The sequence below is a fragment of the Corythoichthys intestinalis genome, chromosome 21, assembly GCF_030265065.1.
Source record: "Corythoichthys intestinalis isolate RoL2023-P3 chromosome 21, ASM3026506v1, whole genome shotgun sequence".
NCBI classification, from domain to species: Eukaryota; Metazoa; Chordata; class Actinopteri; order Syngnathiformes; family Syngnathidae; genus Corythoichthys; species Corythoichthys intestinalis.
The window spans coordinates 4,106,466-4,130,244 of NC_080415.1; the positions used below are offsets into that span (position 1 = coordinate 4,106,466).

The window sequence follows — 23,779 nt, forward strand, 5'->3', positions numbered from 1 at the left end:
GTTTCATCTGACCAGAGCACCTTCTTCCACATGTTTGGTGTGTCTCCCAGGTGGCTTGTGGCAAACTTTAAACGAGACTTTTTATGGATATCTTTGAGAAATGGCTTTCTTCTTGCCACTCTTCCATAAAGGCCAGATTTGTGCAGTGTACGACTGATTGTTGTCCTATGGACAGACTCTCCCACCTCAGCTGTAGATCTCTGCAGTTCATCCAGAGTGATCATGGGCCTCTTGGCTGCATCTCTGATCAGTTTTCTCCTTGTTTGAGAAGAAAGTTTGGAAGGACGGCCGGGTCTTGTTAGATTTGCAGTGGTCTGATGCTCCTTCCATTTCAATATGATGGCTTGCACAGTGCTCCTTGAGATGTTTAAAGCTTGGGAAATCTTTTTGTATCCAAATCCGGCTTTAAACTTCCCCACAACAGTATCTCGGACCTGCCTGGTGTGTTCCTTGGTTTTCATAATGCTCTCTGCACTTTAAACAGAACCCTGAGACTATCACAGAGCAGGTGCATTTATACGGAGACAGGTGGATTCTATTTATCATCATCGGTCATATAGGACAACATTGGATCATTCAGAGATCCTCACTGAACTTCTGGAGTGAGTTTGCTGCACTGAAAGTAAAGGGGCCGAATAATATTGCACGCCCCACTTTTCAGTTTTTTATTTGTTAAAAAAGTTTAAATTATCCAATAAATGTTGTTCCACTTCACGATTGTGTCCCACTTGTTGTCGATTCTTGACAAAAAAATTAAATTTCATATCTTTATGTTTGAAGCCTGAAATGTGGCGAAAGGTTGCAAGATTCAAGGGGGCCAAATACTTTTGCAAGGCACTGTAAATGACCTTCATCCTTGGCTGCTCAAAGTATTTTAAATATCCAAATCCCAAATGTCTTGTACATCTGAGAAACGACAAAACAATCATTCAACTACAAAAAAAAAAAAAAAGGGTACATCTAATTAGCGCAGCCACTGCTGCGACGACGGTTGTAATCACGCTTATAAACACTATTACACTTCAATAGAGTGTGAAGAAATATAATTTTATATGATCATATAAATAAATTTGAATTTGAAATCCATTCTTTGCCGTCTTTGTCTGTCTTCAGGCTTGTTCGCAAAGTCCCTGTACTCCTTTCTGTAAACATTTGAACCCTCCTGCTCAAAAAATATAACAACAGCGACGTGGGAATGTATTGTTTATACTTTATTTCTCCACCATGTATAGATGGGCGGAAATTAGGCCTGTCGCGATAACAAATTTTAGTGTGCGATAATTATTCTCATAAATTATTGCGATATGCGATATTATTGCGCCCCCCCAATTTTTTTTAACCAATTTACAATAACACCGTGCGAATACAGTATATATTAATAGATCAAGTACACCCATTTAAACACGATAAATATTTACTCTTAAATTCAAATATACTTTTTAAGAAATCACAACTAAAAACAATAGACCCTGCCTCTTAAGTAAAAAACAACAATATTGATACCGCACAGAAACACAGAATAAATAAAATGTGTTTAAAAAAAAAAAATTTGCACTTAATAACTTAAGCATTTAGGAAAATGAAAACATTTCCACTCATAGCTTCTGCAATGGTGTTCCATAGGGATGCAACGATACAGTTAAGTCATGGTTCGGTACGAATTTTGATACGGGGGACACGATTTTCGATCCGATTCAATACATTTAATGCTATGTAAAAAAAAAAAAAAAAAAATTGTTTTTTTTTTTTTTTTTTGCTAACAAGCAAAAATTAAATTGCCATCATATGAACATGCATTTTATTGCATAATATTTACGTGCTTACTTCTTACTGATATGAAAAAAATTTGTATAAAAGGGCTGAGAACATTCTTTACTGTTTGTAAAGTGAGGCAGGGCACACCGTTGATTGCTACAGCTCTCTTAGCAGCTAGGTTTACTACATCAGCAAGACATCCTATTTATGGTCCGAATCCATCTGTGTCACGTGCTGAATTAACAATATTTGCAACATTATCTATAGTCACTGGTATGGATTGATTTGGCCTTCTTAACCTCATGTGACAAATGACAGTTTAGAATTCATCGATGTAGTATATGGACTACATGTCCCATAATCACTCTGGGCTCACGTAGCCAATGGCATGGAACGTAGCACATCTAGTTTGCCATTTCATGATATCTAGTGTGTGCGCGCAACCGCGCATTAAAAAAGTTAGCAAGCGCCGCTGAAGTCACGTCTGCTCATTACTACACAACACCAGCATATGACGGCTTTCATAAACAGGACGAGTTTGAAGCACAGCGCTCGTAATTTCATTCAGCTGTTCGTTGTCAAAGTGAGGTTATTCGTAGCAGCCAAGTCGGTAACAATGTTTTGGCGGACTTCGTTGTAAATATCCAGCGTTGTGCTGAAAAATAGCCGCCCCGCGTGAAATGTCACTCCTAAAGGGAGCGCTCACACGTCAACAACACCGGCGCGCCATAGATGGTCCACAGTCACTCCGGAGCACTGACACGGCCGGTATACGTCGAACAATAGGATACAATGGGAACGATTGGCTCTGGCGCTAGTTTTTGCCGGACCTGGAACGAAGATGCATTTTGCGCAGTTGGTAACGAACTTTTAACAGCACGTCTGCCGCACGCGCGCACACACGTGCACGCGAGGCGATAAATCGCAGCAGAAAAATTACCGCCTTCATTTTTATATATCGCGCGATAAATGGAATTATTGCATATTGCGACCGGCTTAGCGGAAATTTCCCGTAATGAGTGACAGAATCCCCTTACGGGGTTAAATTAAGGTGCTGACACAAGCCTGCCAATTTGAATAGGTATCATAAAGTGCATGATTGAGGGAGGTCAGGACTGATTCTTCCCGAACGCATCGTGCTACACCCGAGAACTAAGGTTCAGGTCGACCAGCTTTTAATTGTTCATTTATGACTACCGGTAGATGTATTTAGCTTAGGTGTATTTTTTTGCTTTCTTTTTTAAAGGAGCAATATGTAAGACTGGTGGCCAAAGCCAGGTAAGCGCTTCGCAATGGAGACTCATGCTGCGTTATCTTAACAATGTTGCGTTTCATTTAAACAAGACAGACACATTAACGATAGCAATGATCACATGAACATACACCATGTGTAGTCTACAACCATTCTCTATTACATACCAAAATTTTAAATGTCTACATTACGCCTTCAAACATAAAAAGATAATCATTTTTAACACGAGAGAGAAGTTTGGAAATTTTTTTTTTTTTAAGTTTTACAGCTTCCTGTTGTCTAGCACTGTCAATGGCAGACCATGAGTTAACAAGAAAGTGACCCTAAAATACTACAAAACTAACACGGCGTCACCTGTATATGCCCCAAAATCAACAGGAAATGATCCAAAATTTATAGGAAGTGTCTGCTGCTGTCTTCCAAAGTCCTCTATTTCACTTTTGCAACTAGTTTAGAATGCTGCTGCTTGATTTTTAACAGTTACATCCAGATTAGGGGTATAATATAATACGATGTGCGATAAAAAGCTCACGATAACGATGTTCTCACGATATGGCGATACAACGATTATCGATACACTGGTCAGGAAATTCAATCTATTTGAACTGGGAGGGTGGCAGCGAATTAACCCCTCCCACTTCATACTGGCCCCTCCCACTTCTCTTGCAGTCAGTGGCAGCCAATGACAGGCAACAAGGTCATTCACCTGTTGATTTTCAGTCACTTCTGTTGATTTTGGGGCATTTCGGGGTCAAGTGGCCCCTCCCACTTCTCTTGCAGTAAGTGGCAGCCAATGACAGGCAACAAGGTCATTCACCTGTTGATTTTCAGTCACTTCTGTTGATTTGGGGGCATTTCGGGGTCAAGTCGTGTTTATTTTGGGGTATTTTATGGGCCAATTCCTGTTGATTTTGGGTTACAGAACAGGAAGTTACCAAGGAATGAATAGGCAGTGACTCAAACTCAAATGGAAGTGACCTGTAAATACCCAAAAAATCGGAAGGAGTGACTGCGAATGCTCTGGTTTTGAACGAACACCATCCCGGCCGGATTGGGCGTCGAGCGCCGTCAATGGCAGCCACAGAGTTAACTGAGACACTATTATGGTGGAAGATTTCGGTAGCAACTTGTTGGTTCCTTATTATTAGTATTATTTTGAAACATTTGACAGGTTTTTAAAACAATATCTCGATTCTTGGCAAGAGCGAATCGATAACCTTTAGGGATGCAAAGTATCATGATATATCACCATTTTGACATTTTGTCACACCCCTAATCCAGATGTGAACATACAACCCCTAGCAAAAGCATGGAATCACCAGTTTGGGACGAGCACTCACTCAGACATTTTATCATGTACAACAAAGTCAGATAGAAAACTTGAAAAAATAATGAAATAGTTCAAAAGTGCAACTCTATAGCATTCAGAATCACTAAAAGAAATGAATAAAAAACATTACGTTGGTCAGTAAATGTTACGTTCATAGAGCAAGTGCAGGGAAATATATATGGAATATACACTGCTAGAACTTTTGTTTGGTGGTGTTCCAGTGAGATTCACAAAGATGACTGCCTGAAGAAAACATCAAAATTGCCTCAATCCTTAATGATACGGGGCCACATGTCAGGCAAAGGCACTAGGGAAATGGCTGTGGTTAAATCTTCAATAAATGCACAAGTTTACATTGAAATTTTAGACAGCTTTCTTATCCCCTCAATTGAAAATATGTCATTTTCGAAGATGACAATGCATCGTGTCACAGAGCTATAACTGTTAAAGCATTCCTTGGAGAAAGACTCATCCAGTCAATGTCATAGCCAGCAAATAGCCCAGATCTCAACCCTATTGAAAACCTGTGGTGGAAATTGAAAAAAAATGGTCCACAGCAAGGCTCCGACCTGCAAGGATGATCTGGCAACTGCAATCAAAGAGAGTTGGCCCCAAATTGATATAGAATACTCATCACATCCATGCCTCAGAGACTGCAAGCTGTCATAAAAGCCAGAGGTGGTGCTACTAAATACTAGAGATGTGTTTTGATTGTTTTTTTCTTTGTTTGTTTCTCATGATTCCATTTTTTTCCCCTCAGAATGATTCCATATATATTCCCTGCACTTGCTCTATAAGAGTAACATTTACTGATCATCACAATGTTTTTTATTCATTTCTTTTAGTGTTTCTGAATGCGAAAGAGTTGCACTTTTGAACTACCGTAATTTCCCGAATATAAGGCGCACCCGTGTATAACGCGCACCCCAAATTTACTTGTAAAATCTAGGGAAAATTGTTGTACCCGTGTAAAACGCGCACCCTAATTTTAGCACCAATAAATAGAAGAATACAAGAAAACAGAGCTCGTGTACAGATACACAAATGTAATTTTACTGACTGGTTAAACACAGCACAAGCATAGCACATTGGTAGTTCAAAACATTACCATAAACTGACAATATATACGGTAATAATATGATCTGATAACTTCTTCAACTTACCAGAATCCAGGAGAAAACAAAACAGATGTGACTTTTCTTCTACAGTAAAGGCTGCTGTATAACTTGCTTGTTTCATCATGATGAATAAATGTTTCTTCCATAGATTGATACGGTAAAATAAAAGTCAGAATTTAAGTCAGACATAGGAAAGAGCGCATCGCTGTAGACTAACAAGAGGAACAGGAAGTCTGTGTTGTGTTACGTTTGTTATGGTCCGAGTTGCGGAGCTGCAATAAACGTTGACTCAAATGAGTTCAAGAAACTAAATTCTGTGCTTTATGAAGAGTGAAAAAAGCTGAATTTAACACAGACGAAATCATTCGACCGATCAGAGTGAAGTATTACCGAAACAGAATGGTGACGTCACGTACCGTAATGGTCGGCAACGGATCGCCGCATACGTTTCTTCAACACAACCTGGCCGTGTCAATAAAACAAAAATTGGTCTTTATATTCATATAATATATATATATATATATATATTTCTGTCTCCATCCCTGTACCCGTGTATAATGCGCAGCATAATTTTACAAGTTGATTTTGGGGGGGGGGGGGGGGAGTGTGCGCTATATTCGGGAAATGACGGTATTTCATTATTTTTTCAAGCTTTTTATCTGACTTTGTTCTACATGATAAAATGTCTGAGTGAGTGCTCGTCCCAAACTGGTGATTTCATACTTTTTGCTCGGGGTCGTATTACCTCCGTGCTATCGTCACTCTACTGGCTTCCAGTTCATTTTAGAATTGCTTTTAAACTTGTACTGTTTGTATTCTATTCTAATTCTATTAACGGCCAGGCTCCTTCCTAGTTGTCGGCCATTTTAACCTCCTGTAACTCCTGCAGGGCTCTTGGTTCTTTCGGAAAGCTTCGTCTGAAAGTTTTAAAGTCGAGACTTAAACAGTGAGGTAATGGATCTTTTGCAGTTGTGGAATAGCCTGCCGCCTGACATCTGCAACATCACTCATCTAGGCCTTTTTAAATCTACATAGACCCACTTTTTTAGACTAGCATTTTCTACCGGCTTATCAGAGTTTCAATGCGTTTTATTTGTTGCAATGATTTTTAGCGCGATGCATTGGGTTTTTTTCTCTCTCTCAATTTTATTGTAAAGTACTTTCCTGCCTATCTTTTATCATGTACTATAGTTTGGTTTGTTGAAAAGGAGTTTGAGGATCTCTCAGGTTTTTGTAAAGGGCCATACAAAGAAATTTTATTTGCCATTAATAACGATAAATGTCACTTATCAGTGTTAGGACTGAAGGACTGGGTGTGAACGCTCATCTTCCAGTGCCATTGATATCTCGTTCGTTCATTCGTCTCTCCTGGTCAAAATGAAATGGACGTCGAGAGTCATCAATGGCAGCCAGTGAGTTAACTTATTTGGTCGAAAATAAACTACCGTAGTCCGACCCATGTGAGATCCAATTACCTTGGATGTGGCCTGCAAACCAAAATGAGTTTGACACCCCTGCTCTAGGAGAGGGCAAAAAAATACTCTGCTTCTTTTAGAACTTTACCAAGGGCAGAAAAATATATTAAACTAAATTGTATTGAATTATTTTATTCTACCTGTAAATATAGGGCCAGTAGCTATTCTTTGTGTTTCAGTGTGATCCTCACCTTGAACTGTTCCTCAGATATAACAACAAGGTGATGGGACCCATGCATATCAGGCGAACGCGCAAGGTCATGAGCTACTTCCAGTGGCTCAGGAAGAGGTACACCGTGACCATCCAATACGACAAGGCCAACAACAGGGGCACGGTGCATGAGCTGGATTTCCTTTGCTGCGGAAAAAAAAACAGATAAAGAACGCAGAGATTAGACCCTCCAGAATTTTTTTGATATTGGTACTGCAACTGATAACTACATTTCAGCTGAGTAAATTCGTCGACCAATTGCTACAAAGTTTCTGCTTATCTGGGTGCTATAGTTGTTATAAATTGCCTCAAGTGCATGACAAACGTTTTCCCTTTCAAAGATGAAAAAAATGCATCATTGGTTGCATAAAAAATAACAGCATACAAACATTAAACAGCATTAAAACCTGGGTATCAAATTAATAATCAGTGTAGATTAGGGCTGCTCATTATATCAATCACCTACCATGCGATCGCAACGCTAGTGTGGGTAGATCACGGCATCAAAAAAAAAAAGGCTCATTTATGTGGGATGGCATGGCTCAGTAGTAGAGTAGTTGTCCCCCAACCCAGAGGTTGTGGGTTCGATTCTCTGCCCTGATGAATTCGTCTAAGTATCCTTGAGCAAGATACTGAACCCCACATTGCTCCTGGTGCTGCGTCACCAGTAGACAGATGGCAATGTAGTGTAAAGTGCTTTGAGCAACTTGAAAGGTGGAAAAGCGCTATACACCACCATTTTTTTTGTTTGTTTTGTTGCGCAGTATTGCTATTGACCTTTAAAGGTGCTAAACGACGCTTTACACAAAAGAGTTGAATTATAGTCATTTGCATATCATCCATCTAATCGCTTGATTTATACTATATTAAAGGGGAAATTTCATTGAAAATATATAATATAAACAATCAATATCTATGCAATCTTCCATAATCCAAACCTGTTTTGAAATAATATAGCGACATAGTTGTTTTATAGGCATTTATTTATCAGACTAATTTCATTTGTCACAGACAATGAAAATTCAAATGGTGCAATCGGGTATTCTCGGCAATTTTCGGCGATGACATCATGTGGAAAGTGTGTATATTTATATGCGTTACTGTGTGAGCTTTCCGCCACACAATGCCAAATTATTGCGTTGTCTGTGGATCCAAGAGTGTTACAAACAAAGATTTAGCGATATCAACAAAAAAATTTCCAAAAGAGGATCCACTCCAACGGGTATGGGTGAGATTTGTGGAGCAATTTTCGAGAAGCTGGACCAGGGACTGTCGTGTGTTCACGACATTTCAAAGACGAGTGTTTTGAAATTCCTTGTGGTGCAATCCTAGAAAGTAAAAAGGACTCTGTAATGGTTACGTAAGCTTTTGGACTTCCAACGTTGAGTAAAAGGCCTAGTCCAGCCCCAAATGTCAAGCCAGGCTGGGAGGCAGGTACGGTAAGCCCCATTTAAAAAGGTGTTCCATCCATTTCAGAGTTTCCAAGAAAAAGAAACTGGACGCTGTGCCGATGGCGAGAAAAAATGTCCGGGTTATAAAATCCCGTCCCCGGCCTTCCCCACACAGAGAGCGCCGAGACGCCAACACGAGACAAGTCTGAAATTGTCCAACCAGAGTACATCTCCCCATGCCTGAAAGCCACAACATGGTTAAATCGCACGTCACATTACACAGGAATTTAGCGGAATACTCTGAATAAAAGTCTGAAAAAAAACAACTGGAGACAAAATGAGACTCCGGCATCATAAAGTCGAAATCACGTACGTCGCATACGACCACTATTTTCGTGATCTTATTTGTGACCTAGTTGCCATTGTTACAAAAGTAAGTAGGAAAAGAAAAAGTTTACTTCTTATTAGGGCTTTCAAAATTATCGCGTTAACGGGCGGTAATTAATTTTTTAAATTAATCATGTTAAAATATTTGACGCAATTAACGCACATGCCCCGCTCAAACAGATTAAAATGACAGCACAGTGTCATGGCCACCTGTTACATGTGGTTTTTGGTGTTTTGTCACCCTCTGCTGGCGCTTGGGTGCGACTGATTTTATTGGTTTAAGCACCATGAGCATTGCGTAATTATTGACATCAACAATGGCGAGCTACTAGTTTATGTTTTGATTGAAAATTTTACAAATTTTATTAAAACGAAAACATTAAGAGGGGTTTTAATATAAAATTTCTATAACTTGTACTAACATTTATCTTTTAAGAACAACAACTCTTTCTATCCATGGATCGCTTTAACAGAATGTTAATGTCATCTTGTTGATTTATTGTTATAATAAACAAATACAGTACTTATGTACAGAATGTTGAATGTATATATCCGTCTTGTGTCTTATCTTTCCATTCCAACAATAATTCACAGAAAAATGGCATATTTTATAAATGATTTGAATTGCGATTAATTACGATTAATTAATTTTTAAGCTGTGATTAACTCGATTATAAATTTTAATCGTTTGACAGCCCTACTTCTTATCTATAAATTTGTACGTATATTGAGTGTTTAAAATTTTCTTTCATAATCGACGTGCTTTTGAAAAAAATAGATCAGCTCACAAAATCGGCTTTTTTGTTAAATTGGTAAGGCCTTCGGCCTTTGAAAACCCCTCATCGCTTGACTTCTAATAATGACTTTTCCCTTGTAATATTACATAAAATTACGCAACAATATGATTTTTTTTTCATAATATTATGTAAAGATATTAGGGCTGTCAAAATTATCGCGTTAACAGGCAGTAATTAATTTTTTAAATTAATCAAGTTAAAATATTTGACGCAATTAACGCACATGCCTCCCTCAAACAGATTCAAATGACAGCACAGTGCATTGCCAACTTGTTACTTGTGTTTTTTGGAGTTTTGCTGCCCTCTGCTAGCGCTTGGGTGCGACTGGTTTTATGGGCTTAAGCACCCATGAGCATTATGTAATTATTGACATCAACAATGGCGGGCTACTAGTTTATTTTTTGATTGAACATTTTACAAATGTTATTAAAACGAAAACATTGAGGGGTTTTAATATAAAATTTCTATAACTTGTACTAACATTCATCTTTTAAGAACTACAAGTCTTTCTATCCATGGATCGCTTTAACAGAATGTTAATAATGTTAATGCCATCTTGTTGATTTATTGTTATAATAAACAAATACAGTACTTATGTACCGTATGTTGAATGTATATATCCATCTTGTGTCTTATCTTTCCATTCCAACAATAATTTACAGAAAAATATGGCATATTTTATAGATGGTTTGAATTGCGATTAACTACGATTAATTACGATTAATTAATTCTTAATTTGTAATTAATTCGATTAAAAATTTTAATCGTTTGACAGCCCTAAAAGATATGTAATATTAAAACTTTAATCTCCTACTATTATGACTTTATTCTTGGAATCCTTTTTTTTTTTTCTTTCTTTGATTGGCTACTTCCTCATCGTTGCTGATATCCATCACAGAAAGATAAACCCAAGTCATCATTTTGTGGCGTAAACATTTATTGCACTAAATTATTTGGTCAAAATGGCGACATTCCATCGTGCCAGACACGGTTGCTAGCCGCCGCATGTCGCGCTATAAGTTTTTTTTTTTTTTTATCAACGATGACGATAACGAAAATATTTCGTCGATGAACAATTATATTGTGACGATGATGAGACGATAACAATCTAAAAACATGTGTACAAATAACGCGTGTGCAAAACGAGACGAATGGCCAGTTTTCGTCTGACGAGACGACAATGCGCGTTTGTTTCTGACATATGATCACAATGTGTGACATTTTCTTATTGTATGTGTAGTTGACCTGCATTGTAGCAGTGTTTCGTTGTGTCACTCATGTGACGTGCTGCGGCCTCAACTCACCGGTGTCCTTACAATGTGTTTGAAAAACATGGTAAGATTTGTTTTCTATATTGGCAAGGGAGAACACGTCAGATGCTGCATGGTAAGTTTTGTTTTCTTATCTTGGCCAGATATGCAATGTTGCTTTAGCCTTTAAATATCTGTGCTGAGTGATCATCACACACTATATATAACCCGTAGCCTTAGCATAGCATTCACATTAGCATTAGAAATGAATGTCTATGTCTATGCAATCTTATTCATTATTTATTTATGGTGGGGATTGGGGGGGGGGGGGGGGGGGGGGGGACTGGGGACACGATACCTTTATCCTGCTCTGCACCAAGCACTTTTAATGGGTACTGACTATGTAGTGTTGTTGGAACTCCCATCAGAATTTCGTTGTTATCCTGACAATGACAAATAAACTCAATCTGGAATTAGTGTGGTGAGCGTCCTCCTTTTTTTAAAGTTTAAAAAAATATTTTTTTTACATACAGTTCGTGGCTGGTGGGTATAATTAATTGAAAATAATGTACTGCTTTCCTGCGTGAGAGTGTGTTCTTGTAGATGCTAAAATATGTGCTCGTCGGTCAATGTTCATTTGAAATTGTTGGAAACCTTCTATATGTTTAGTTTTGGATAAGCCTTTCAATTTTAGAGACAAAAACAGTTTGAGTAATCGTCGACTAAAACTAAAATATGACTAAGTCTAATAAGTATTGCCAAAAACAACACTGCCCAGCAACGCGGGATGACAGTGGGGCAAATAAGTATTTAGTCAACCACTAATTGTGCAAGTTCTCGCACTTGAAAATATTAGAGAGGCCTGTAATTGTCAACATGGGTAAACCTCAACCATGAGAGACAGAATGTGGGGGGAAAAAAGAAAATCACATTGTTTGATTTTTTAAAAAATTATTTGCAAATCATGGTGGAAAATAAGTATTTGGTCAATACCAAAAATTCACCTCAATACTTTGTTATGTACCCTTTGTTGGCAATAACGGAGGCCAAACGTTTTCTGTAACTCTTCACAAGCTTTTCACACACTGTTGCTGGTATTTTGGCCCATTCCTCCATGCAGATCTCCTCTAGAGCAGTGATGTTTTGGGGCTGTCGTTGGGCAACACGGACTTTCAACTCCCTCCACAGATTTTGTATGGGGTTGAGATCTGGAGACTGGCTAGGCCACTCCAGGACCTTGAAATGCTTCTTACGAAGCCACTCCTTTGTTGCCCTGGCTGTGTTTTGGGGATCATTGTCATGCTGAAAGACCCAGCCACGTCTCATCTTCAATGCCCTTGCTGATGGAAGATTTTCACTCAAAATCTCTCGATACATGGTCCCATTCATTCTTTTCTTTACACACATCAGTCGTCCTGGTCCCTTTGCAGAAAAACAGCCCTAAAGCATGATGTTTCCACCCCCATGCTTCACACTGGGTACGGTGCAATTCAGTATTCTTTTTCCTCCAAAAAAACCAAAACCAAAAAGTTCTATTTTGGTTTCATCTGACCATAACACATTCTCCCAGTCCTCTACAGGATCATCCAAATGCTCTCTAGCGAACCGCAGACGGGCCTGGACGTGTACTTTCTTCAGCAGGGGGACACGTCTGGCAGTGCAGGATTTGAGTCCCTGGCGGCGCATTGTGTTACTGATAGTAGCCTTTGTTACTGTGGTCCTAGCTCTCTGTAGGTCATTCACTAGGTCCCCCCGTGTGGTTCTGGGATTTTTGCTCACCGTTCTTGTTATCATTTTGACGCCACGGGGTGAGGAGGGAGTTGAAACTCCGTGTTGCCCAACGACAGCCCCAAAACATCACTGCTCTAGAGGAGATCTGCATGGAGGCATGGGCCAAAATACCAGCAAAAGTGTGTGAAAAGCTTGTGAAGAGTTACAAAAAACGTTTGGCCTCCGTTATTGCCGACAAAGGATACATAACAAAGTATTGAGATGAACTTTTGGTATTGACCAAATACTTATTTTCCACCATGATTTGCAAATAAATTCTTCAATCAAACAATGTGATTTTCCTGGGGTTTTTTTTCCACATTCTGTCTCTCATGGTTGAGGTTTACCCATGTTGACAATTACAGGCCTCTCTAATATTTTCAAGTGGGAGAACTTGCACAATTAGTGGTTGACTAAATACTTATTTGCCTCACTGTACATGGACTTGGTATGGGAAGTCATCACGTAACGAGAATCAAACTTCACGCGTCTTAACCACTCACCAGGGTGTGCAGTAATAGGCTCATCTATCCTATGCTCGACAGAAGGAAAACGGAGTATGAATACATATACACAGCCACCATTGGTCCCTGCCCAAAGGGAAGGAGTATTATGTGAACCTATAAAAAAAGATGTGTGTTAGAAGAGCCATTTTTTGTAATCTGAGTGACTAGTAAATATGGAATGTGGTGAGTGAATGAATGTGGTGACTCACTGTCTGAGAGGAAGGTATCAGCAAAGTAAAGTATCCGCACAAGACCAGTGAAAGAGTCATCTGAAGAACGAGCTTCAATCTTCCTTTGAACAGGTGCCAACTCCATCTCAGCCAGTTCGGCCTCCAATCGAGCATTCGCTTCCTGGAGCTTGGCAATGGTCATGAATTTATTTATTTTTTTTAAATCAAAGAACCAAATACAGAACACACATAAACTTAACCCGTTAACACTGACGGTGGTAGCCAAAGAAATGGAGCTGATGATTAAGATCTTTTAGCCGCCCCATTTAAATACATGATATCTTGTGATGGATTAGAATTTCAATTCTTAGATTTTCAAAGAGTGGATACGTTTATAGCAACAAATAAAAAATCTCATAAAGATAGTTTCTACTGTATATCATTACTAGGGTTGCCAACAATCCCTTGAAAAACAATAGTATTCAGAAACAAAAGTACGCTTTATTGAGCTTTCAAGGGACGCGCTTTGTCCCGTATTAATATGAAACTCGAAAATAGTGTCTTACTTGTACAACTAACAAATACTGGTATGGTGCTTGAAGTAAATAGTATATTTTCCCGTTGTAGGAGCCTAAATAATGGTTTAGTTAATTATTCATGTTCATACTGATTTATTTATTTGGTTTTATAAAACAAGCTCGTGACGTCATGTTTGACGGCGTATGTGTGCGAACAGGTGCGCTGAGTCATAAGGAAGAGAGCCACAGTTTTTTGAACGCTCTCTTTATAGACTTGTCTATATTTCTTTATAGAACGTTCAAAGTTGATAATTTTTCGTTTCCTCATTATTCTCTCAGTTTGCTCTTTTGTTTATGTTTTGAATGTCGTTCTGTGTTGGATTAAAGGAACGGACTCAATACGAGCAGTGAGAGACTTTTTTCCCGCCGTCCAGCGTGCACGGGAGGAGAACGAGCAAAGAGAGCGTCGAGCTGGGGCTTTTTACGATTTGGAACCTACACCAGTATTTACTGGTTTACCTTCCGTCTTGCTCTAACACACCCAAGCGCGCCAGCGTGGTTCCGGCGGTTTGGCTGGCGTGATTCCAGCAATTTGGCTAAAAGGTCAAATTCCAACATGCTTATGCAGGGAAATGCATTCCCCAACCTCTCCTGCTTTTTGACCAATGAGCCGACGAAACAACGACAATACGAAATCCCAATCTTCTCATTGGTCGAGGTACTGCCACTTGACGTGATGATAACGGAAGACAACTTAAGAGTGTGGGAGATAAGAAGTTTGAGTGAAGCTTGAGTAAAAATTGATAACTTGTTCTTTTTCTTCTCTGTGTTTTCAATAATTGTATTTTTGTGTTCTGTCAATTTTATTGGTATTCCCACATTACATATTAGAGTGATTATTTGTGAAATGTTCGTTCTGAGGGGACACTGAACGCACCTAATCTGTTAAAAAAAAAAGTTTACGTTTGCACTTTAAAAAAACACCAAAAAAAATAGAATTTAAAACAAAACGGTCAAAACACACACAGAATGGCCCTGGACTTTTAAGCTTAAATTACACCGTTTTAGATTTATATTTTTTGTTTTAAAAATACATTGCTGATAATTACTGTTTGTGTACTTATATCATTCAAAAATATACTTAATTCAGGTTTTAGTAAAATTGTTATAATATTGTAATTATTAATAAATATCACATTTTACATACCCAAAAAAATACATAATTTAAAGGTGACAGTTATTGGGCCGGCTGGCTCTACCAAGAAGGTGTCCACACTCTACCTTGGCAGTGTTGGTGATGTGATGTTTCCGTAGTGAGACTCGACTGTGTCTTATTCTTCTAAAAGACTGGCGGAGTGATTTTTTAATGCTTTTCACCCTGGAAAGAGGACCCTCCATGGCAAGCTGGTCACTTGGGTTCAGAGTACATCTGGGGGGAAAAAAATCAGTTTCACCACACAAAAATAGACAAACATAGATAAGAAGATATGATGACTACATCAAAATTCAACAAATAGGTTCATACACTTAAACATAATATGTAATGTGTGAGGGTTAGGAAACAACCACACAAACAAGGAGACGGTCAATTATTACAAGCCGAATTCCCAGTCCCATTGAATATTAAAAGAGCTGTTGCACATTTCTGGGTGTATACATAGGCTCATCAGTCTGTGAACCCTGCAGCAATTGCCAGAAAAGAAATCCTGGGAGAGCAAATACTCAGTTCTTATCATACAAACATTCTAGGTCGGCATTCTTGAAAATGTCCAAACTAACTGCCCAGTAGGTCTCTCTAGTCAACCTCAGTCAGCGTTGTTGAGGATACATTGTATTACAATTTGTCACGATACAGGCAGTCCACGGATTACGATGTTCTCGGTTTAGTGCCCAGAACCAGTGTTTCTGCTTAGCTAGTGCATAACGCTTGTTTGTGTGCGCCAGGAGTATCAATGGACATAATAACAACTGTACAAATGTTAAATAATGTCTGGGTGGCAACTCCAAACTGGAAGCAAAACCGAATGTACCCAAAACAATGGAAGGCAAAAATAAAAGGGGGGGGGGGAAACCAAAACAAAGGTGACTCAAAGCCAACGCAAAAAGAACTCACAAGGACATATCATCTGTTGGCTGTAAATGCACAGACAATCGACTTCAAATTCTTCAAATTCTATAACGACATGGAACTGGTCGATTGGCCACTGTCCTGCTTTACAATGCGGTCAGAACCTGGACAACGCGCCTGCCCGGAAAACATCTTAAAGTCTGGATATTGTGGAGGATAGCTGGGGTAGATGGCGGCCGCTGTGTCTGACCACACTCGAAGTGGAACGGTATCGAGGATATTTTCTTTTGGTGCGCTGCTGACAGCTTCTGATTGTGCCAGGTGGGACAGTGATCGCTGGGACGGTCCTTATGAAGTGGTTGTCGTCAGCCCGACTTCAGTGAAAGTTGACTGACGCACTGAGTGAATTGATCCCAGTGCAAGCCCAGTGGCCTGAAGGACCTAGCGACGCCAGTCCCCCAGGCCATGAGTCCACAACCGGAATGGCGATGCAACCTGCGCAACCTTGAGATGAATGTTCGTCGGGAGTCAGTGGGAACGAAAACTGCGACGAGGATTAAGTCGACAAAAGGAGGGTGGCAGTCACGGCCTACCATCGGTCCTCAGCTATTCCCTATCTTCTGGATCGAATCAACTGAATAAACTAATTACTGAATTATGAACTAATCTACTGGATCTAATCAACATAACGAGCACATTGCCACGATCGGCAATGGACTATTGGGAAAATGAACAATCAGAGGGGATGGTTATTATAAAAAAAATAATAATAATAAATAAATAAATAAATAAATAAAATTTAAAAAACTTGTAATCATTACGAAATCTGAATGTCAAAAATTGATATTCGATATTTTCTGCGTCCTATAATGTACTGGACTGTCTCAGGAAATTAGAATACACAATATTCTAATTTTTTGAGACAGTCCTGTGTATATATACAGGACTGTCTCAGGAAATTAGAATACACAATATTCTAATTTCCTGAGACAGTCAGGAAATTAGAATATTGTGTATTCTGAGACAGTCAGGAAATTAGAATATTGTGTATTCTAATTTCCTGAGACAGTCCTGTATATATACACAGGACTGTCTCAAAAAATTAGAATATTGTGTATTCTAATTTCCTGAGACAGTCCAGTATACTGGGGACCGGTTTCAATAAGCTTCGACTTCTCCCGTCAGCCCTTTTCTTTTTGGGTTGAATTAATTGTAAACACATATAAATGCTGTATGTTTGTTTGGATTTGTCATGCCTGAAAGGAAAATAAAATAAATAAATAAATATTGTACATTAAAAAATTCCTTTTTCGCATCTCCCTTTCTTTTTAACTTAATGGCCCCATATAAGAAAGCTGGGTCTTCTGACGATGGTGGTCCAGCCCCCCAAAAAGCAAATACCTTGGAAACAAAGCTTAACATCATAAAAAGATGGGCAAAAGGAGACACCGACGAACTTTGGTAAAGACTTATGCTGCGCTCAGACCAAATTTTAACTATTGTGCAAAAACGCCTTGATTGCGCTATAGTAACCCGTCACCAAAAGCAGTTTTGTGTTCACAAAGACCTCATCGTCGCCACAGGTTCCTCAGCAATGGCACTCACAGCCTCCCCTCTTTCTTCTCCAGACAACTCTCAGCATTAATGCATCAGCATTAACTACGGCATCTTATGTTTCCATTTATTTTAGCATCTTCAAGGAAAATGCCAATTTTATTAAGATGGTTTATTTGCAACCAAAAGAAAGAAACAAGACTATTGTAAACTGTAGATGATGCCAACAAAACCATATTTTTTGCTGCCTTTGCACTCCCGCCAACTCATCCCCCCCCCCCCCCCCCCACCTTCTCTCTCTCCAGTCAGTCACACAGAAGAATACATACAACCTGATTCATGACAATACAGTGGTACCGCTACATACGAAGTTAATTCATTCCAGGACCTTGTTTGTAAGTCGAAATGGTCGTATGTTGAGCCATTCGTTCCACAGCCCAAAAACCTGCACTAAATCCTTAATAAATACTGCTGGTACAATTACAAATGGCAATTACACATAGCAAAACAAATATATTATAAATAAAAATTGAAATATTAAGAATATTAATAATATATTATTACTATAATTATTATTATTATATTATAATATTAATTAGCCTTCAACGGTCTGTGCTGAGTGATCATCAGACGCTGAATGTAATCCTAGCGTTAGCTCCAAACTATTCCACATAGGGCCACAGTGGGTGCAGGATTTCATTCCAACCAAAAAGTTGACACCTTTTCACCAATCTGGTGTTTTATGAGTGTAATCAGTTGATTGCAGTCAGGTGCTGCTTGTTTTAGTAGAAACCACATTGGTTAAAAGGTCTGTGCTTGATCGGTATGAACAAAAACCAGAACCCACAGCGGCCCTCCAGGACCGGTTTGGTGACCCATGCTTTAAACTCCCAGTTTTGTTCTTGCACCGACGTTTTAACTACGTGCCGATTGTTGATGTATTAGAGCCATATTCTTTGGCGAGATCAACCAAATGCACCTCTCTAGCTTTGTTTGTATCGATAAAAAAAACGTTTTTTCTGTTCCTCTATTCACCATCACTTTCTTGAGGACCATAGTGAATAAAATTAATACGTACGCTCGCGAGAAGCAGCCGAGACGCTCATGAAAAAGATGCCACATAAACATTGTACAGTGTTAGCCAATTGGATGCCAGGAAGATGCTTGGCAATAGCCAACCGCACAGAAGCTATGAGTATGTTACTTTCAGTAAACTCTGGGAGCTGCGAGTAGCTGCCCATACATGCAGCACCCCATATTGTGCTGTACTTTTGCCTTTCGTAACCTGAAATTTCACTCGTAACAAGAGGCATCCCCCCCCCCCCCCCCCCCGTTTAGGTTTGTCGTAGCCTGAAAATATCGTTTGTAGAGATGTTCGTAAGTAGAGGTACAACTGTACTGCTTTTTCTGCTGCGTGTGTATTATCATCACAACGTTGGCGTTGTCCTGGTAGATGCAACAAAATGTCTGTCTGTGTTCATATGAATTTGTTGGAAACCTTTATTTATTTCTGGACCAAACTTTTGAATTTTATAGACGAAAACATTTGAAATAACTGTCGACTAAAACCAGACGAAATTTATATTAGATTTCATCGACTAAAACGAGACAAAGACGAACACATTTTGAAATGACTAAAATATGACGAAGTATTTTCGCCCAAAAGACAAAAATTTAAAGGACTGCCAAAAACAACACTTCCTTCTAAAATGACCCAATTTCTCCTTACTTAATGAAGACATTATTTCTTTGTTGGTAATCAAATAATCCAAAGCCATGGCTGGTGCCGTAAGCAACCAGCTTCCACTCCGAGTGAAGACAAAGAGCTGTGACGACGGCAGGAGGCTGACATTGCACCAGAGTGAAGGGCTGGAAGCCTGCCTCAAAAAGTACCGGCTCTTCTCGAACATCTAGACGTGTATGCCCCTAAAAACAAAAACAAAAACAAAGGAACTTTACCACTAGGCTTGAGAGGTACGCATTTGTTGATATGCAGTGAAAACTGATATTGACATCTTCATGATTTCAGAATGTGTCATTTGCGGAACTTCCTACTGTAATTTTCAGTCAATAAGCTGATCCTGACCCACCAAATTTTACAAGAAGACCGTTTTTTTTAAACACGCACTGCAAGTGTATAATAACTGTCCCCGGTGCTCGAATTTTGTATTGAAGTGCATCCGAATCAGTTGAGTTTACAATTGAACATTAATCATGTCACCCAGTTTTTCACCCACAAATGTTGCTTTGTTCATGTTATGCTACTGCTTCCTTTAAAATTATGGTGTACGTATGACTGCCCGTTCTCTTTCCTCCTGCGTGGCTGGTTCGCACTTCCGTTACGTCGCTAGACTCCAACCCTCATGGTAATGCTTGTATATAAATAGCATTGTTTTTATACGCTTGATTTCGTTTGCCTTAAAAATGATACCTTGAATTATTTTGGGGTGGGGGGGGCATGAGGGCTAATGGGAAGTATTAGAACAGATTAACTGGAATTTGGTTATTTCTTATAGAGAAAATACATCCATATACGAGCACATTCATGTTACGATCCTGGTAGTTGTATGGATTCCCGAGTAGGCAAATTAGGAGAGTGGGGTTTCTCTGTCACTTGAAAGCAGAACAGCTATACTGGTGCACATCGCCAAAGCGCATAAAGATCCTGGGTGATTCCATTTACGGGATTGGGATTTCTGCATTATGACTTGTTTTGGTGCCATCTGTGAATGACTTTAAATTGGATTAGCTGCTAATTGATATATTTAGTCATTGAGAATGTTTTTTTTTTTTAATTTGCACGTAATATTTGTTGTCAGGTAGCATTGAAAACTGACCCCCCCAAAAGCCACACACACATTTGAGAGAGAATTTTAGTTACCTTCCAACGGAATCCTTCTTGGCCTTGCAGCAAATCAACAACTTTTGCTTCTACAATCTGTTCTGCTGCTTCATCATTGATCTCCAGCACCAGAATCTTCAAAAAACAATGGATTGAACAGGTCATATACATTATAACAACTGTCAATGTTGGGACGTGATGCTTTCAGTAAAGAACAATAAATTAGGTATCAATAATATCTATAAATGGACAACCTGTAAGTTGGTAAGCCCAATTTACCCCGATTTGTAAAATATTAGACTTTCAAATATTGTTCAGAGAGCTATCGAAATTTGTGTTATTGGATATTTATCATCTTTTCCAACTACCTCACAGGTGTGGTATATTAACATACTGAATAGACAGGCAAGATAATTGGACAAGTGTGCCCTCAGGCTATTGCAAATAAAAAGCACTCTAAATTATGTTGTTATATCATCCAGATTGCACAGATTTTGAGGAAGCCTGCAGTTGCCATGCTTACTGCGGACATGTGAATATCCACTGGAACAGTTTGCCATGTATTGAATCAATTTTTTTTTTCATAAGCCATATCCAAAGGATATTCCGAGAATTTGCCTCACAAACACAGAATACACATGAAAAGAAGAGCACAAAAGAAAGTGATGCTTTTCCTTTTTTGTCCAGTGAAGCCAGTGTTTCCCACCAATGAAGGAGACTGTGGCGGCCTGCCACAGTCTCGTTGCCCCCACGCCGAAAAAAAAAAAGAAAAAGATACTAATCAGACGCGTCAGTCAGCCGATTACACAGCTGTAGACCACTCCACTCTACTACCCGCGCGAGCGAGAGCAGCATTTTATAGTAGTATTTTATTTATTTATTTATTTAAGAGACGCAAGGGGAACGAGTAGGAAGAATGGGAGAACGAGCGAGATATCGAGAGATAGCGGTCGCATGTCATAGCAGCCCGCTGTTATTTTGTTATTGTTTTTCTTTATTACTGTTACCACAACCAAGTGGGTAAGCAAATACAGACTTCTCTCCTTCTTCCCCATATCCGGGGCATTACAATAGTTTGGATCGGACTTTTCGGCGAAAGTGAGCGGTGGACGGCCGTCTTGGACGGAAAGCAAACTTTGATTGAACTTGCGCGGAGAGGCGGGGCCCAAAATAAAGCCTTGCTCTATTTTCAGAGCGTTGGTAACAGTAAAGTATTTATTAGTTCAAGCAGAGTAAAATGATACATATTCACGGTACAAGAACGTCGTTTCCGTGTCCATCGATTGGTAAGAAAAGGCTGTTTGTACGAGTGACGTGTGGGCGCTCCCGTCGGGGGGACATTTCGCGTGGAGTGGCTATTTTTCGGCACAACACCGACGAGCCAACTTCAGACAATTACGGCTGACGAAAGTTGGATAAATGCGCCCCCCCCCCCCCAATTTCGCGAGCTCTGGGACACTCGAAAAATGACTGTCATACCTCTCCTTGCTAAGTTAATGGTACCTCGATGTGCGTTTGTGTGGAAATTTAGTTCACGAACAACGGGGGAAAAACTGTTCACCTTCTCACCGAATCAAGAAAAACTCTTTACACGGCCATTAGAATTCCCCCAGTTCTGTAAATGGGTCAGTTGACAGAAGGACTGTTATTGTTGTGGTAATGTAGTACTTATGAGGGTCAAATAAAAAGGAAAAAGGAGGGCTACGACGGCGGTCTGAAACCCGCGGCTCTTGGGCCGCATGCGGCTCTTTAGTGCTGCTTCGGAGCTTTTTTTTTTTTTTTTTTTTAATGGAAAAAGATGGGGGAGGGAAATATATTTTTTGTTTTAATAGGATTTCTAGGAGGACAAACATGATACAAACATTCTTTCAATTCATTAATATTGTAATGAAGTTAAACTTGTGGTGTCATCGTACAACAGAGTAGTGCGCTATAGGATCCACTGCAGGGAAAATAAACATTTAATCATGAAGGCTAATTATGTATTTCTAGCCAACTTAAGTCATTTTTATAGTAGGCTAATATATCTAGTATTGATAATTATAAGGCTTGTACAAGGCTTTTAATTTTTTGCTACTCCAGACATACTGTATCAGTTTTTTGTTTTTTTTTTTGGGGGGGGGGGGGGGGTGTCAAATATGGCTCTTTCAACAGTTTGGGTTGCCAACCCTGAGTCACTACGAGATGTAAGTCGTACTATTGCTACGAGAAAAAAAATCGCATTATTACATAGGGTAACGTAGCTGTAATCAGCAACGCATTTTACATACATGTACCGTAGCTGAGAGCTATAACATTAGCCTAGCTAATGAAATATTTCAAATATATCTTTGTTATGGTTCTTTTTGGGGGAAAAAAATAATGAAAAAAAAAAAAAAATTCGCCGTGGCACGACATGGTGTGGCTGTCCGACTCCGATGCAGTCCACCACCACAGTTTCAAAAAATCCTATGGTCAGAGACCCTCCCACCACAGTCTCCTAAAATCCTGTGGGAAACACTGGAAGCTCATAAAATCAATCGGGTACTCAAATCTATTCACCGAGTTCAGGTAATAATGGACTGTAATCTCACCTGTCCAGCTGTTCCCGCAACAGTAAGATAACCACTATATTTACAAAGCAGAATCTTCTGAATGCCAAGCCTTGGATCATCACTATAGGGGTCAAAGCAGCCAACCTAGACAGCCAAAACGGAAGCAGAATCTGACAGTCAGTCTGGTTTGGAGTAAGTGACTTTAGTTGTAAAGAGTAAAAATGTTACCTTCTTTGAAATGTTTTGCATTTCTTATAGATTCAGGTACAGTGAATATCATCACGAAATGAAAAAGTCATGCTTTTGAAAAACCGCACCTTTCTGAAAGGTGGCCACTCTCCTTCAGCACCTTGATGCATGTTGTCATTAGGGTCAGTGTCTGTGTGGAAGACTCCTGCAGTGGTCAATGTGTACATCGGATACAGACAGACTCCAGAAGCATCCCAGAAGCGCACAGTTCCATCTTCATGCCTATGTGTAACAGCCAAACGTGATACTGTTAAGAATTCGCGTGAATTAAAAATGGTTCGCAACAGGGAAGGCAATTTAGGTGATCTGACCCTGTGAGCAAAAGATCTCTCTGGGGAGGATCCGGTGCCAAATTCTGCCCTCCAGTTATGGGCCATGGCTGAATGGAAAGAGAGCAATGTTTCAGAGTTATGCACACTTAAAGGGAAATGCAAGGTTTGGATCTGTATCACAGCAGAAATAATCTTGTTTAACAATTTGAAAAAAAAAAACATTTTCACATTTTCAAAAAATAATAATAGAGAACAACATCAATAAAAAAATTATTACCAGGATGTATACACAATTTCTTTCTCCGAGCAGTCCTTTTTAAATGCTAGAAC

The 23,779-nt window shown here is 39.3% G+C and overlaps 1 protein-coding gene across 4 annotated transcripts in view; it reads right to left on the reverse strand.

Moving 5' to 3' along the window:
* Positions 1–23,779, reverse strand: part of llgl2 (LLGL scribble cell polarity complex component 2) — a 73,199-nt gene that overhangs the window by 12,734 nt on the left and 36,686 nt on the right. For 3 of the 4 annotated variants that reach the window (XR_009061741.1, XM_057825771.1, XM_057825772.1), the window contains exons 12-20: positions 23,489–23,556; positions 23,246–23,399; positions 22,968–23,072; positions 20,434–20,529; positions 19,282–19,478; positions 15,212–15,359; positions 13,452–13,599; positions 13,240–13,356; positions 7,122–7,288 (exon numbers count right to left, since the gene is read on the reverse strand). Coding sequence is in view for 3 of the 4 variants with exons in the window: in XM_057825771.1 (XP_057681754.1) it covers positions 7,122–7,288; positions 13,240–13,356; positions 13,452–13,599; positions 15,212–15,359; positions 19,282–19,478; positions 20,434–20,529; positions 22,968–23,072; positions 23,246–23,399; positions 23,489–23,556 (1,200 nt within the window). In the remaining variant the exon portion in view is untranslated. Of the gene's footprint in view, positions 1–7,121; positions 7,289–7,804; positions 8,773–13,239; positions 13,357–13,451; positions 13,600–15,211; positions 15,360–19,281; positions 19,479–20,433; positions 20,530–22,967; positions 23,073–23,245; positions 23,400–23,488; positions 23,557–23,779 lie in introns of those variants that run through there. The other variant, XM_057825773.1, reaches the window with a different exon arrangement.